A 14,860-nucleotide genomic window follows, 5' to 3' on the forward strand; every position below is an offset into this window, starting at 1 on the left:
ATGTCCTTGCCACTACCACCAAGACTATTCTACAAGTAGCTGCAAGCCCGGGGTCCAGAGAAATACTACGATTATTATTTTATTATTATTCCATATAAAACACTGGAGAGAAGGGCAATACCTGGACTGAGATATTTATAGTCAGTGGCTGATTTAAGTGGAAGAGACATTGTGCTGGTGAGAATGCCTGAGTGTCATCTGACAGGCCCTGGGGGTCTCTGCCATCATTCAGTCTCTGCACTTTAACCCTGCCTGTGCCACAGGTGTCTGCAATTAATGCAAAAACTTCTGCAGCCTTGCAAAACACTCCCGGGGCATGCAATCTTATTATCCCACTAGGCAATGCTGGTATTTGTAGTACAACCCAGGCATTTGCAATACATTATCTCTTCCACTGTAAATTATTATCCGTACAGCAGTGTTAATACTGCTCGCAATACACACGGGTCACACTGAACCTAGCTAACAAGCAAGAGTCACATATTAAGCTGATCCCATGCTATGGGGTCACAAAGTACCCCATGCCATGTTTGGGTTTACACTGTACACTGGTGTCATGCTATGGAGGTCACAATGTAGCCCAGTGCCATGCTAAGACGTTACAGCACCCCTGTGCCATACTATAAGGGTTAAACAGTGCCATGCTATAGGTTCACACAGTATCCAGTGCCAAACTAAAGAGTTACAGCACCCCTGTGCCATACTATGGGGGTTACACAGTGTCATGCTATAGGGTCACAGTACCCAGGGGCAATGCTATGGGGGGGTCACCCTACCCAGGTGCCATGCAATGGGGGGTGTCACACTACCCAGGTGCCATGCTATGGGGGGGTCACACTACCCAGGTGCCATGCTATGGGGGGGTCACACTACCCAGGTGCCATGCTATGGGATCACACTACTTAGTTGCCATGCTATGGGGTCACACTACTCAGGTACCATGCTATGGGGTCCCTTTGCCTACATGTCATGCTATGGGGCCACACTACTCAGGTACCATGCTATGGGGTCCCATTGCCAACATGCCATGCTATGGGGCCACACTACTCAGGTGCCATGCTATGGGGGGCTCATACTACCCAGGTGCCATGCTATGGAGTCACATTGCCTAGGTGCCATGCTATGGGGTCACATTACTCGGGTGCCATGGTATGGGGTCACATTGCCTACGTGCCATGCTATGTGGTCACACTGCATGTTAAATGGTCAGTGTTTTGCTGGCACTGTGATACAGTGTTGCAGTGTCGGGCACTCTGCACAGTCCCGGCTGGCAGCACACAAGTTCCTAGTCCATTGCAGTGCCCGGCCAGCACAGATCGGCACATTGTGCCCCCTTCCCGGGACTGAACCAACCCCCTCACCCGGTCCTGGGTACACCTGGACAAGGCAGGGCGGAGCGGGCTGCCGGGCACATGGGGCAATGCCAGGGGGCAGGAAAGTTCTGCACAGGAGTCCCGGGTAGGGGAGGGAGGCAATCACGCTGTATATACCCCACACAGACCGCCGTCAGTTCATTGCCAGACTCACCCAGAGGCAGGAAATGTTTGGTGTCCATGGTGGCTCCTGGGGCCCCTGTGGCTGCACTCTCCCCGGGGCCACACAGTCCAGGCTGGGGGAGGCCGAGGCGGACGAGTTGCTGCAAACTCACCAACAATGTAAGTGAAGTCTGTGTGTCTCCAGCGCAGCGCTGGCTGCAATGACGGGGCCCTTCCAGGGGGGGGAGCGACGGCCAGCGGGCGCTGCACTCAGAGTCACCCATACAGATAGTGTAAGGACCCTCTGTATGCACCGTGTGCAGCCCCTGAGTCACCTATAGACATTGAAGGGAATTTGACAAATTCTGGAGCAACTGTGCACGGCAAACCAATCGGCTTCTCTCTTCAGTCTGTTCAGTTGAGGTTTGAAATTGAGAAATAGAAGCTGATTGGTTGCCATGCACAGCTGCTCCAGAATTTGATCCAGTTTTGATAAATTCTCTTCATTGTGTACTACCAACTGTGTCACCTATATACAGGGGGGAATTTACCAAAACTGGAGAAGGCAGAATCTAGAGCAGTTGCCCATGGTGACCAATCAGCTTCTCTCTTCAGTTTGTTCAGTTAAGCTTTGAAAATGAAAGAGAGGTGCTAATTGGTTGCCATGCACAGCTGCTCCAGATTTTGTTTGTTCCAGTTTTGATAAATTCCCTTAAGTGTGTACTACCCACTGTGTCACCCATATACACTGTGTACAGCCCCTGAGTGTACAGACTAGGGTTGCCATCTGTCCGGGATTCACATGGACAGTCCAGGTTTTGAGTCCTGTATGTGCAGTGTGCGGGTCTCAGGCCAGCTGAAACCTGTATACAAGATGTCACAATGTCAGGTGGACAGAGGCAACCATGGGGTCCTGGTGTTCCAACTTGAGTGCATAGAGGGGACACGGGACACAGATGGACGCTGGAACTCAGGGAGCAAGGAGGTGTCTGATACACAGGGTGCAGATAAGTCTGGAAGGGCACAGGGGTTCTGTTTCAGGCAGATGTGTTGCTTGACTGTCTCTCCTTGCTCTCCTGGCTGTCTCTCCTCGCTCTCTCCCCTGCTGCCTTTCCTTGCTCTCTCCCCTGCTGCCTTTCCTTGCTCTCTCCCCTGCTGCCTTTCCTTGCTCTCTCCCCTGGCTGTCTCTCCTCTGTCTCCCCTGGCTGTCTCTCCCCTCTCTCCTGGCTGTCTCTCATCACTCTCTGCTGTATATTCTCCAAATAATTGTGGCAGTAGAGTTCTCAGGTTTCGCTTTGCAGACCACTGTGCCAGCTAAATATGATTGTGTACAGATCCTGGGTCTCATATACATTGAGTACAGCCTCTGGATAGCCTATATTCACTATGCACAGACCCTGATTCACCTACTGCATATATATACGGGGAATTTATCAAAACTGGAGCAGACAGATCTGGACCAGTTGCCCATGGCAACCAATCAGCATCTCTCTTGAGTTTGCTCAAGTAGGATTTGAAAATGAGACAAAGAAGCTGATTGGCTGCAGTGCAAATATGCTCCAGATTTTGTCAAAGCACATTAGAGCCTACTTATAGCAGAAGCTACCTGCATGTCTTACTTTCATCACAGATCCGAAAAAGAATGGATTTGTTCCTCATTTTAGGATAGTGGGCGGAGCCATACCAATTCTTTCTTTATTTCCTTGTATCAAAATACATCCAGAAGCTCTGGTTTCTAGGCCATATACAGCCTCATTTCATAAAGAAGTTTATTCCAAACTGCTTGCAGCAGGCTAGTTGCCCATCCCTGGTTGATTGGGGGATGGGGGGGGGGCAATTGGTTCCTTTTAGCCCACCTCACTTGTATGGTTTAACTGTTTTGTCATAGAAGACCTGCTGTTGGGGTAATGCTATGTGGTCAGTATAGCTGCAAGGAAGCTGAACTCTAGGATAAGCAAATATTGTGTATAGACATGTGTGTTCTTACTTGCATCTTGGGGAGCTTTGTGTATTTCTTCCAGACCTGTGCAGTAATCCAGTGTGAAAATTTGCTTCTGTACTGGAGCTTCCTGTAATAAAGTGTTACTGTGTTTATAGCAATAACTCCTGCAGTATTCAATTTCGTTCACTAGATGGCAGTGTTTATAAATTCTGTTATACACTGAGTGGCCAGATTATTATGACCACCCCATCAGTACTTCGTTGGGCCACGAGATAACTCCACAAGATGACTTTGTTGGGCCTTCTCCACGAGATGTTGAAAGGTGATGCGAGGAATCATCTGCCCCCCTTCTGTAGTTAGCTGAGCACTTTTTTAAACTTTGTCAAACACATTTCATTTTTTTAGCCTTTGGACTGAATGAGAGAAAAACCGTTAGATTCCCCTATCTAGCTAAACAGCATGGATGGAGAAATCTGCCGCAGCTGGCTATTGTATTTAAGCAGCCATCGCAGTGTGGCTGGTTCAATACCTGATTGGCTGCAGTCACTGTTTGGCTAACTTTCCAATCAAAGTTTAATGAGCTAGGTGGGGCCAACATGGCTACTCACAGGTCGATTTTTAGACGATTCACAGGAATTAGCCAAAATTTAATCGTGTATGGCCAACCTTACAGTTACAAGGATTTTGCAATCAGTAGAGCCCATTGAACTTGATTGTTAGAGCTACTCATGTGTCCAGTGCATCGGTTTAGGTGGGCTCTGCAGGGTCACCCTCAGGTGGGCTGGTCATACTCCTTACCTGTCCACCTCCTCTACTGTCAGTAGTGACAGCCAGCAGAGTGAGACGCCATAGCGACCCAGGCAGCCGGCAGGGCATCAGGAAAGTCCTGGCCGGGCCCCCCTGTGCCCCTGGCCCCATAGAGGCCGCCTGGGTCGCTATGGTGATTGTTACACCACTGCATGCCTGAAAACCAAAAAGCAAAAATTAAATATATTGCAGCTGAAATATAATGACTGCATTAGTTTTCTGTTTTTATTCTTTTCCCACTTATTTTTACCTGTTGATCCAGCCAGTATGCTGGTATTTTCCAGCTTCCTTTAACAGACCAAGCTGTCCAACAAAAGTGGCAAATTGAAGGTTGAGACAAATTATTTAACACTGACTGCTTACAATGGTCAGCTTTTACTCGTTTATTATAACATTTTTATCCCAAAAGGAATAATAAAACACTGTTGCTGTAACTGCTTAAAAAGAATTAGCTGGCGTTCTGATTTAATTTGTTAGTCAAACCCATCCAAATCCTCTATCCCATCTAACACTGCCCGCCCCACAGGGTGACAATGCTGCTGCCTAAGGGTAGCTCTATTGCTCCTCCATAGAGTGGAGCCATCCTAAGACAGGAAGTGTATTGCAGGCCGCATCCCCAGGAGAAACCACATTTAAGGATTGGTAAGCTGCAACATATAACATTTTTGTTTTTGGATCTAGATGCACTCTAAAGTGTGGTGGCGGGTCCTGCAATGAAAAACTGTTTTGTTACAACAGAATAAAACAGTCATAGCCGTTTCCATTTTATATAAACCATTCTACACTGTTGCAGATTCAGAAGCTTCAGTGCAGAAGATGGAAGGTAAACGTTAATGGCGTTCTTGCTTAATAAATTTTGCCCCTAACCCTTTTAGCATTGACGGAGTGACTCGAAAGAAAAGAGCATTTTAAACATAAAACAGATTTATCACTTCCCCAGTGTAATAATCTTTTAAATGATGGTAATAGATATGTATTTAAACATAAACCAGATGTATATGTGGCGGCCTGCAATATTCGCCGCTGTAACGTGAATCTTTTTTCTGGAGCAAAGGGAATGCGTGCCGAGTTTTTTCCTTTCTTTACAGCAAGGCCCCAGCTCTGGTTTAGTTTTACCGGCTTCATAAACAGTTTAGGTGAAAGTGGAAATTTGTCAGAGTGGATCTGAGGTTGAAGCATTTTTTTTTCTCTCTTTTTCCTGAGGAACAAATTTTAATCGCAGCAGAAATGTTGCATTTCGGAAAGGTTCAGACCTCGCTCTTAAAAGCCTGCTTTTATTTTTACTGCAGCTTGCCCTGTCTGTTAATGTACTAAGCGTGAACATGTAATGGAAAAAAACAAAATGTGTTTTCTAGAACTTGATGTGAACCTGTCTGCCGCTGAAACTTTTAAAAGTAAAAGTCCTGCCTAAAAACAGATTCTATGAACTGTAACCTTTATCAGGTAAAACAACCCTGCTCGGTGCACCCCTCGGAAACTGGCATCACATTCACTTGACTTCCATGATCTTGGGACTAAGGCCAGTTGACCTGTTGTCTCCCAGTCCAATCAGAATGCCTCGGTTACCAGTTAGGGAACCCTCATTAAAGTGGAGGGGGTAGGTGGCCAGTGCTTTGCCATGAATTCAAGGAAATTAGTTTCTTACTAACAAAGGGAGACTACTTTCAGAGAGGCACAAAGTTTCCTAATTGCCTATAGATGGTGAGTGATACTTGGGAGTTTGTATGACTGTGTTGTAACCAGAGCTCCAGCACAGTCCCTCAATATGCCCAGTCCCTCAATGTGCTCAGTCTCTCAATGCTCTCAGTCCCTCAGTGCGGGATCTCAGGCTGTCAGTGCGGGCTCCAGGGCGTCCCCGGGGGGTAAGTGCGGCTCTAGGGCGGTCAGAGAGACTGGCGACTGAAGCCACGCCTCTCTGTTCAGCCATATCAGAGGGCCCTCTGATATGCCTGAATAGAGCACCGCGGCTGCATGGTTTGCTCGGACCAACCGCGATCCGCAACATCCGCTACTTGGTCAGCTCGGCCCGGTCTGGCCTATTTGCAGGGGCGGGCCTGGGGCGGGAGCTCCACCCACCCCTATGTTAATCTGGCCCTGCTTTGGGGTCTTGTAGTACCTCCAGGTATGGGGCCAGTTTGTATTCTCTCTGTAATGACTGGTAAATAGTGAGATTCTGGTAGTTTGCTGTTTCGTTCCTCCATTCTCTGATATAATTCTCTTTAGAAGCCTTCATCACGTCCCTTGTGTGATATTTTGTCAGGCTGCATTCATGGGGGCTTTGGATGGACAAGGTGATGATGAGTTGTTGCAGCCCGCATGGTTTGGAGTGGTCCTTGTTGGCTAGTAGCGCTCTATGGTGGTATGAGTTGTTTAAGTGGTCTCAGTATGATAGCGCTCTCTCTCTCTCTCCCCCCTCCTTCTTCTGTCTCTCTCTCTTTCTCATTTCCCCTTTCTCTCTCTCTCTCTGCCCCTCTGTCTGTCTCTCTCCCTCCCACTTTCTCTCTCTCTTTCTCCCCTCCTGTTTCTCTCTCATTCCCCCTCCTTCTGTCTCTCTCTCTCATTCCCCCTTTCTTCTCTCTCTATCTCTCCCCCCTCCTTGCTCTGTCTCTCTCTCCCCCTTTCTTCTCTCTCCCCCCCTCTCTCTCTCTCTTCCCCCCTCCTTCTGTCTCTCTCTCATTCCCCCTTTCTTCTCTCTCTTTCTCCCCCCTCTTTCTTCTCTCTCTCTTTCTCTCCCCCTTTTTTCTCTCTCTCCCCCTCCTTCTTCTGCCTCTCTCTTTCTCCCCTCATTCTTCTCTCTCTCTCCCTTTCTTCTCTTTCTCTCCCCTCCTTCTTCTATCTCTCTCTCCCTCTCTCCGCCTTTCTTCTCTTCCCCCACCTCTCTCTCTCTGCCCTCCTTATTCTGTCAGTCACTCTCTCCCCTTTCTTCTCTCTCTCTCCCCCTTCTTCTGTCTCTCTCTCCCTCCCCCTTCTTTCTTTTGTCTCTCTTTCTCTCTCTCTTCCTCCCTTGCTCTTTTTTTATGCACCTTTCTACTGTATTTCTCTCTCTCGTTTCCTTCTATCTCAGCCATGAACTAATTCCCTATTCTCTCTCTGATTAGATATATAGTAGAGTGTGGTCCATGGTGGTGAGTGTCACAGTGGATACAGGTTTCTCAGGACATCTGAGCGCCTGACTGTTCATTGGCTTCTCTGTGACCCTCCTGTTACCTTATTCCCTACCTTAGAGGAAATGTCTAATAATTTGTATTGATTGTCACACACTTGGTTGGGCTCATGTACACAGCTTTTCATTGTGCTCACCCCAGGATATTTTTATCTTCAATGCAAGCTTTTGTAAATAACTTGAAAGTTGGAGACTGTTTTATGAAGATTGCTGCATAACAAAAGGTGCAGGTTTCTGAGCAGTGTGATTGTCATGAGTTCACACCATTTTCCAGACAGGTTTTGCAGCGATTTTGCTGTGTTTTTTTTAGCTTAAAATGGGTTTTCAGGTGCAGTCAAGTGTGTTCCATGCGTTTCATGTGTTTCTTTGTGTTCCAGTCCATTCCAGACCAAAGAAAATAAGACATGCAGTATTTTTCTGGTCTGGAACGGACTGCGCTGGCGTGAACAGAGGCCAGAAATAGCATAGGGATACATTAGGATGCATTTTGGGTTAGGAAACAATCTTGTCTGGTCTGGAGATGATCTGGATGTGGTGGTGTTAATGGGCCCTCCAACAGGTCGGAACTTTCATGCAGACTTGTAGAAAGGTGCATATAGAAGTGAGTACACAACTATAGTAAACTCAGTGAAACTAAGGTCCCGCTAAATATTTTTTAGTGTCAAAGTTATAATAAATACATTTTGTATGGAATGTTTTGGAATGGTTACCAACTGCTGCAGAACATCTTTAAACCAAGAGCCGTCCATGAACCTAGCCAGGAAATTGCTACACATTGATCTGCCAAGCACATCAGGGAGAGAAAAATGTACGTGTATACCTGCAGTCATTTATTTTTCCAGTGAATGTGTTTATTGGTAGACGTATGCATAGCGAACGCTTTTCTCCATAATATGATTCTAATGACTTGTTTATTTTTGTAATGACTGCTTAGACAGGTTAACAAAGGATACATTCAATTATGCTGCAAATTAAGCCACCAGTCTACTCACTCAGTGCTACACTGTGGTGTACTCAACTTCACAAAAAAGGAATCATTTACAGGAATATCACCAGGAGAATGTGGAGTACAATCTTAGTGATATCACTGAGGCATCCTGGGCCTCATACCTCTGTTTTGTTAGTAGATTCTAGTGAAACCACATATAGATTATTTGCAGCAAAATATTGTGTACTTCTTCTCTGCACAACTAAAGCTGGCCATACACCTTACAATTATCTGCAGATTTCCTATGGTCAGATAGAAACAGTGCAACAGATTCCTCCATTTACGCTAAACTGTGTGGATGGAGGAATCTCCCGCTGAGCCAAGCTTCAGTATCTTGCTAGTCGGCCCCACTGGCTCTCAAAATACCTGAACAATGCCTGCACCCAATCAAATTGTTCAGGTATTTTAAGAGCCAGCGGGGCCGACTAGCAAGATACTGAAGCTTGGCCCAGTGGGAGATTCCTCAATCCACACAGTTTAGCATAGATGGAGGAATCTGTCCATAGAAAATCTATAGGTGTATGGCCAGCCAAAAAAAGTAAAAAACATTTAATACAAAATGAATAAATAAATACAAATAAATATAAAAAAATTAAAAAGTTTATATAAAAATAAAATATTTTAAAAAACTTGAAAAAGTTAAAGTAAAAAACATTTTCGGTTTCAGCCTGACATTTTTTTTTCGGTTTCGTTTTCGGTTTTGACATTTTTATTTTGGTGCACCTCTAATAAAAAAACATCCAGCAGGGATGATGGGAACCTCTCATAGTGACCACACAGCTCAGCCAAATAGTTCCACCCACACCTTAATCAAGCTGAGCAGCATTAGCTGACGGCCTGAATTAACTTCACTTAAGGTGCCCCTACACTCTACAACCCTCGCAAGACTTTTGTCTTGCGAGGGTTGTAAAGTACTTAAAAAAAGTACGATCTGTCCATCTTGGACAGGCAGATCATACTTGCGATCAACGCAAGCCCGCCCCCCTGAGGGGTGGGCTTCCGATGACTGCAATGCTGAACGGGCAGTGCGCGCGTGCGCACACCGGCCCGTTCGGCAGTGATCTCTCGATCATGTTAAAAACCAGCCGAAAATCGTACGATTCTCGGCTGGTTTTCCAATATGCTCGATATACAAAAGTCGTGCGACCGTACATTGACCGGATGAGAGCAGCCGCATCTATCCGTGGCAGTCCGCATGTAATAGTGCAAGTTACAATTACATGCAGTTTGCTATAGATGATTGTCGCTGGATGCAGGCTGGATGCCTCCAGGGACAATCATCTATCTCATGCCACATGAATGGAGAATCCATAGGTTCTTTCCACGGGAATGCCAGAATGCCCAATGTGAATGCAGCCTTACAGGTGTAAAAAAACAGTATTGGTGCAGTGGTCCATTATTGGTGCAGTGGTCTACCGTGTCCCCCAACAAATTCAGAGAGATTTTAGAACTTCCTGATAAAACATTTTAGTCCACCAGCAGACAAAGATCTTGGTCAAGTTACTTTCTGTAGTTGGCAGCCATGTTGCTTGTGTTAAAGGTTTCCAATTTCTTTGGGTGCCTCAATCTACCTTTTGACTGCTAGCTTCTCCTGAGTTCGGCTGACTGAGCAATAAGGGTTATTCCAGAGGAAGAACCAAGCCTCTGCTCTTTAAAAGCGGATCTTTACCCATATCTGTAAAATAACAACAAACACACCTTTAGAAATGTTTAGTAATGACAATCTACAAACAGATACTTCTAGATAATTGCCGGCTTTGTATTCTTTGCATATCTTCTTTTTTTTTTTCCCAGTCTTCTGACAGTGGCCATGTTTACTAAGGGCAGATTACTAACTCTCCTTTTACTTCCTGAATTTCTGGCACTTGTGACTAGACATGTGACTAAGACATGTGACCGTGCACATCATCTCAGGGAAAGAAAATGCCTTTACTTGAGATCTCATAAGATTACAGAGGAGATTTCCCAGCAATGCTCTGCTGATGACAAGGCAATCCCAGTGTGCATTGCTTTGGCAAACTGAAGTCATTTTTCCCTTTCAAAGCAGGAAGTGAATGCTCAGCAAGTGTAAGTATTTCACAATCACAGCATTTTACGCCTGACATGTCTATATTATTGTTAACCATAGAGGGATGCATTGGTAGAATTTGATTTTTGAGTGTATAGATCTGCTTTAATTTCGTAGTGGCAGGGAATAGTCTTAGCTGTCTACTGTGTCCTCCAAATAACATTTGAAAATAATTTTAAAGTGAGTACAAAAATCCCTGTTTTTCCGCATGTTACATTGAATTCTCATCATCCAGTATCCATCTCATTCATCCAGGTCATGGTATAGCTGTCAAAATTAAGTCATGGCAACTGGACTTGCTGTATTTTTCGTCAAGACATTTCACTTGTCATCCGACCAGCTTTCTCCATTCAAAATGACTTGCACAAAAATTATCTGGGAATAAATACCCATCAGTATGTAAAATGTACTTTAATATCATAATTTAATACCAACATTTGTTCGGTTTACAGCGATATGGGACAGTATTGTGTGCCACGAGTTCAGGTTCACTTGCTCAGTAACATTGTCTACTGATTTTATATTAAAGAGACATTGTTACCTTGCATATTCATAGTACAGTGACCCAGTCCTTCCGGGCATAGGAAGAATGATGAACTCCTCCCATGTGACAGAGCTAAGTGTGTATTATGGCCATTGCATACGACCATTAACATGTATCTCAGTAGAGTTCTTCTTTACCAATGTTTCTGCAGCTGAAACGGTATGAGTGGTAATTTCCTTCACATGCATATAGATGCATTCATATCACAGTGCTGTGCCGACACGGCTCTGGTCTTTATAGCCTAACTGGCTCTTATAAGAGACTATGGATCAACAGACAGCTATATTTAGCTGAGACACGGTTATATAACTCCTGCGAGTGTCCAGACAGAGAAGCCTGAGGGATAGAGCATGGCGAGACTGCAAATTCCTCTCGCTGGGTAAAACTGTCGCTCGTTCTGCATCTCTCCAGATTTTATACTTATGAATATTAAAAGGGAGAATATAGACTGGCAGAAATCTTCAGTAAAACATTGATCTGAGACACCAATGCTCCAAATATTGGATCCGAGAGGACAATAAAGCAGGGACCTCTAGTGCCAGTACATTTGATCAAAATTGGTTCTATGTGGAATCATAATCAAAGAATACTGGCAGCAGTTAAAGACCAAGTGATCCATCTTGTCTGCTTTTGTATTAATTTCAATAACCATACAAAAGTACCTACATATGGGAGGAAGCAATGTTATGCAATGGCAACTCCATCCAAAACTGAATTTGTGTTTTGCTTAGTTGAAATCTGTACATTAGAATTCCAAGTTCTAGCCTATTGCTGCCAAATGATGGTGTCACCAAAATTAGTACAGATCAAATCTCAGCATTATGGGAGACATCAAGAGGCAAACTACTGCAGGAGCTCTCACCATTGTGGGAGGGGCAGAGACACAAACTACTGCAGGGAAATGTCATCATTGTGGGCGGGGCAGAGACACAAACTACTGCAGGGAAACTGCTGGACGAGTTCCTCATGGAGACCATAACATACAAGGGTACAGGTACGCCTAAGAGCAAAATCACACATGGACTCATACACACGCACACACCTGCTCAAACATAAATGCATACACGCAATAGGTTGGACTTGATGGACTTATGTCTTTATTCAACCTCAAATACTATGTAACTATGTCACCATTGTGGGAGGGGCAGAGACAGAAACTACTTCAGGAAAATTTCACCATTGTGGGAGGGGCAGAGACACAAAGTACTGCAGGGAAATCTCACCATTGTGGGAGGGGCAGAGACACAACTACTGCAGGGAAATCTCACCATTGTGGGAGGGGCAGAGACACAAACTACTGCAGGGAAATCTCACCATTGTAGGAGGGGCATAGACACAAAATACTGCAGGGAAATCTCACCATTGTGGGAGGGGCAGAGACACAACTACTGCAGGGAAATCTCACCATTGTAGGAGGGGCATAGACACAAAATACTGCAGGGAAATCTCACCATTGTGGGAGGGGCAGAGACACAAAGTACTGCAGGGAAATCTCACCATTGTGGGAGGGGCAGAGACACAAACTACTGCAGGCAAATCTCACTATTGTGGGAGGGGCAGAGACACAGAGTACTGCAGGGAAATCTCATCATTGTGGGAGGGGCAGAGACACAAAGTACTGCAGGGAACTCTCATCATTGTGGAGGGGCAGAGACACAAACTAGTGCAGAGAAATCTCACCATTGTGGGATGGGCAGAGACACAAACTACTGCAGGGAGTTCTCACCATTGTGGGAGGGGCAGAGACACAAACTACTGCAGGGAAATCTCACCATTATGGGAGGGACAGAGACACAAACTACTGCAGGGAAATTTCACCATTGTGGGAGGAGCGGAGACACAAACTACTGCAGGGAAATCTCACCATTGTGGGAGGAGCAGAGACACAAAATACTGCTGTGAAGTCTCACCATTGTGGGAGGGGCAAAGACACAAACTACTGCAGGGAAATTTCACCATTGTGGGAGGGGCAGAGACACAAACTACTGCAGGGAAATGTCACCATTGTGGAAGGGTCAGGGACACAAAGTACTGCAGGGAAATCTCACCATTGTGGGAGGGGCAGAGATACAAAGTACAGCAGGGAAATGTCACCATTGTGGGAGGAGCAGAGACACAAAGTACTGCCGGGAACTCTCACCATTTTGGGAGGTGCAAAGACACCAACTACTGAAGGGAAATTTCACCATTATGGGAGGGGCAGATACACAAACTACTGCAGGAAATTCTCACCATTGTGGGAGGGGCAGAGACACAAACTACTGCAGGGAAATCTCACCATTGTGGGATGTTAATGCATCTGGGATCATATTGCTTCATGTATGGCTGTTTTAGGAGGGATATATGCTAGCCTAAAGATCCTCTCAATCTATTTGTGTCCATCTGCTCCTCAAAGTACTGGAGAGTGGATAAAGAAGGCGGATCAATAGGTATTATACTGACGCACTGGAACAACACGGTTTTATTTTACCTAATCCTGAAGCCCCATAATGTCTGGTAGTTAATCTTTCCAGTCTGCTCCACTTTTAATTAGCCACTGATTTTAACTTGCTTTTATTAGATGAGGCACCACTGGACCCAGAGCAGGGCTTTTTTTTATGTTTTTGATTGAACTGGGAGTGTCAGGTGTTGGGAGTTATGAGTGGCTAAGAGAAAGAAGAGGGCAACATGTAATAATAGATACAAATTGTAGATAAAGCTATATTTGATTATTATAATAATGCATATGGTGTACAGGGAAGCTAATATTTATATTCATTTCCATAGCTGTGACGTATTCTGCAGTACTGTGCAAAGAGCACAGAGCCATTAACATCAGTCTCTGCACCACAGGAGCTTACATTCTAAAGTCCCCACCACAGTCACACACGATAATTATTATACAATTATAACTCTGACATATTCCATAGTGCTGTACAAAAGACACTGAGCCATTCACTTCAGTCTCTGCACCACATTATCTTATAAACATTTGTTATGTGAGTAGCAAATATCCCCACTCTTGTTTAAAGGGGAACAGTAGGCTTTTTACAAAAATGTTATCTTCTAGTCAATATCTATCTATCTATCTATCTATCTATCTATCTATCTATCTATCTATCTATCTATCTATCTATCCCTCTATCCCTATCTATCAGTATCTATCTATCTATCTATCTATCTATCTATCTATCTATCTATCTATCTATCTATCTATCTATCTATCTATCTAGGTCTCTGTAAAGTCCCATGTATTATTGGAAGCAGAGGAGTAGGATGATTAATAGGAGCAGAAATAATGAACATTTTACAGATGTTATAATGTGATACAACATAAAGACGTCTTTGTCATTCATATACTGAGGTCATTTCTCTCTCTACAGAGATTCTATACAACACATTGTACAGAGCAGACACGGCTGACACACTGTGACAATGCAGCTAAATCTCACTGAAAACACTTATTATAAATCTTATATAAGGGTCATCTGTTCATACATGAGAAAAGTCCTAGTGAATGAATTTAGATCTGCATTCCCAGCACTGTATTGACTGAATGCTGTCTCCCCAGCCACATTTGGTTGTTATTCACTCCCATATCCCCCCCCCTGTCTGGACTGACTTTGTTCAAATTCTGGGTCCCACAAGCCCGGGACATGTTCTGGGGCCGAGCACTGTTGGGCAGGGTTATACTTTGTCATTGTTCCAGCAGTGGAGTGATGCAGCTTGGGGTAGGGATTATAGACCCCCCATGACCAAAAATTATTTGGGAAGGATATTTACAGCCATTGACCAATAATGATTTGAGAATCAGAGATGGGAATACCACCAATAATTGGGGGACATGGGGGTGTATCATTTACTGCCTCTGACCACCAATGATTGGGGGTTTAT

General features: G+C 44.8%; 1 protein-coding gene across 2 annotated transcripts in view; it reads right to left on the reverse strand.

The window, feature by feature from the left end:
- The window catches only part of RXRA (retinoid X receptor alpha), a 187,212-nt gene extending 185,547 nt beyond the window's left edge, over window positions 1-1,665 (reverse strand). For both annotated transcript variants that reach the window (XM_018566924.1, XM_018566922.1), the window contains exon 1: window positions 1,528-1,665. In XM_018566924.1, the coding sequence (XP_018422426.1) occupies window positions 1,528-1,555 (28 nt within the window). In that variant the 5' untranslated portion in view covers window positions 1,556-1,665. The remainder of the gene's footprint in view (window positions 1-1,527) is intronic.
- Between the last annotated feature and the right edge of the window lie 13,195 nt (window positions 1,666-14,860).

This window comes from Nanorana parkeri, unplaced genomic scaffold (assembly GCF_000935625.1).
Source record: "Nanorana parkeri isolate BGI_ZX_2015 unplaced genomic scaffold, ASM93562v1 scaffold988, whole genome shotgun sequence".
Taxonomy (NCBI): Eukaryota; Metazoa; Chordata; class Amphibia; order Anura; family Dicroglossidae; genus Nanorana; species Nanorana parkeri.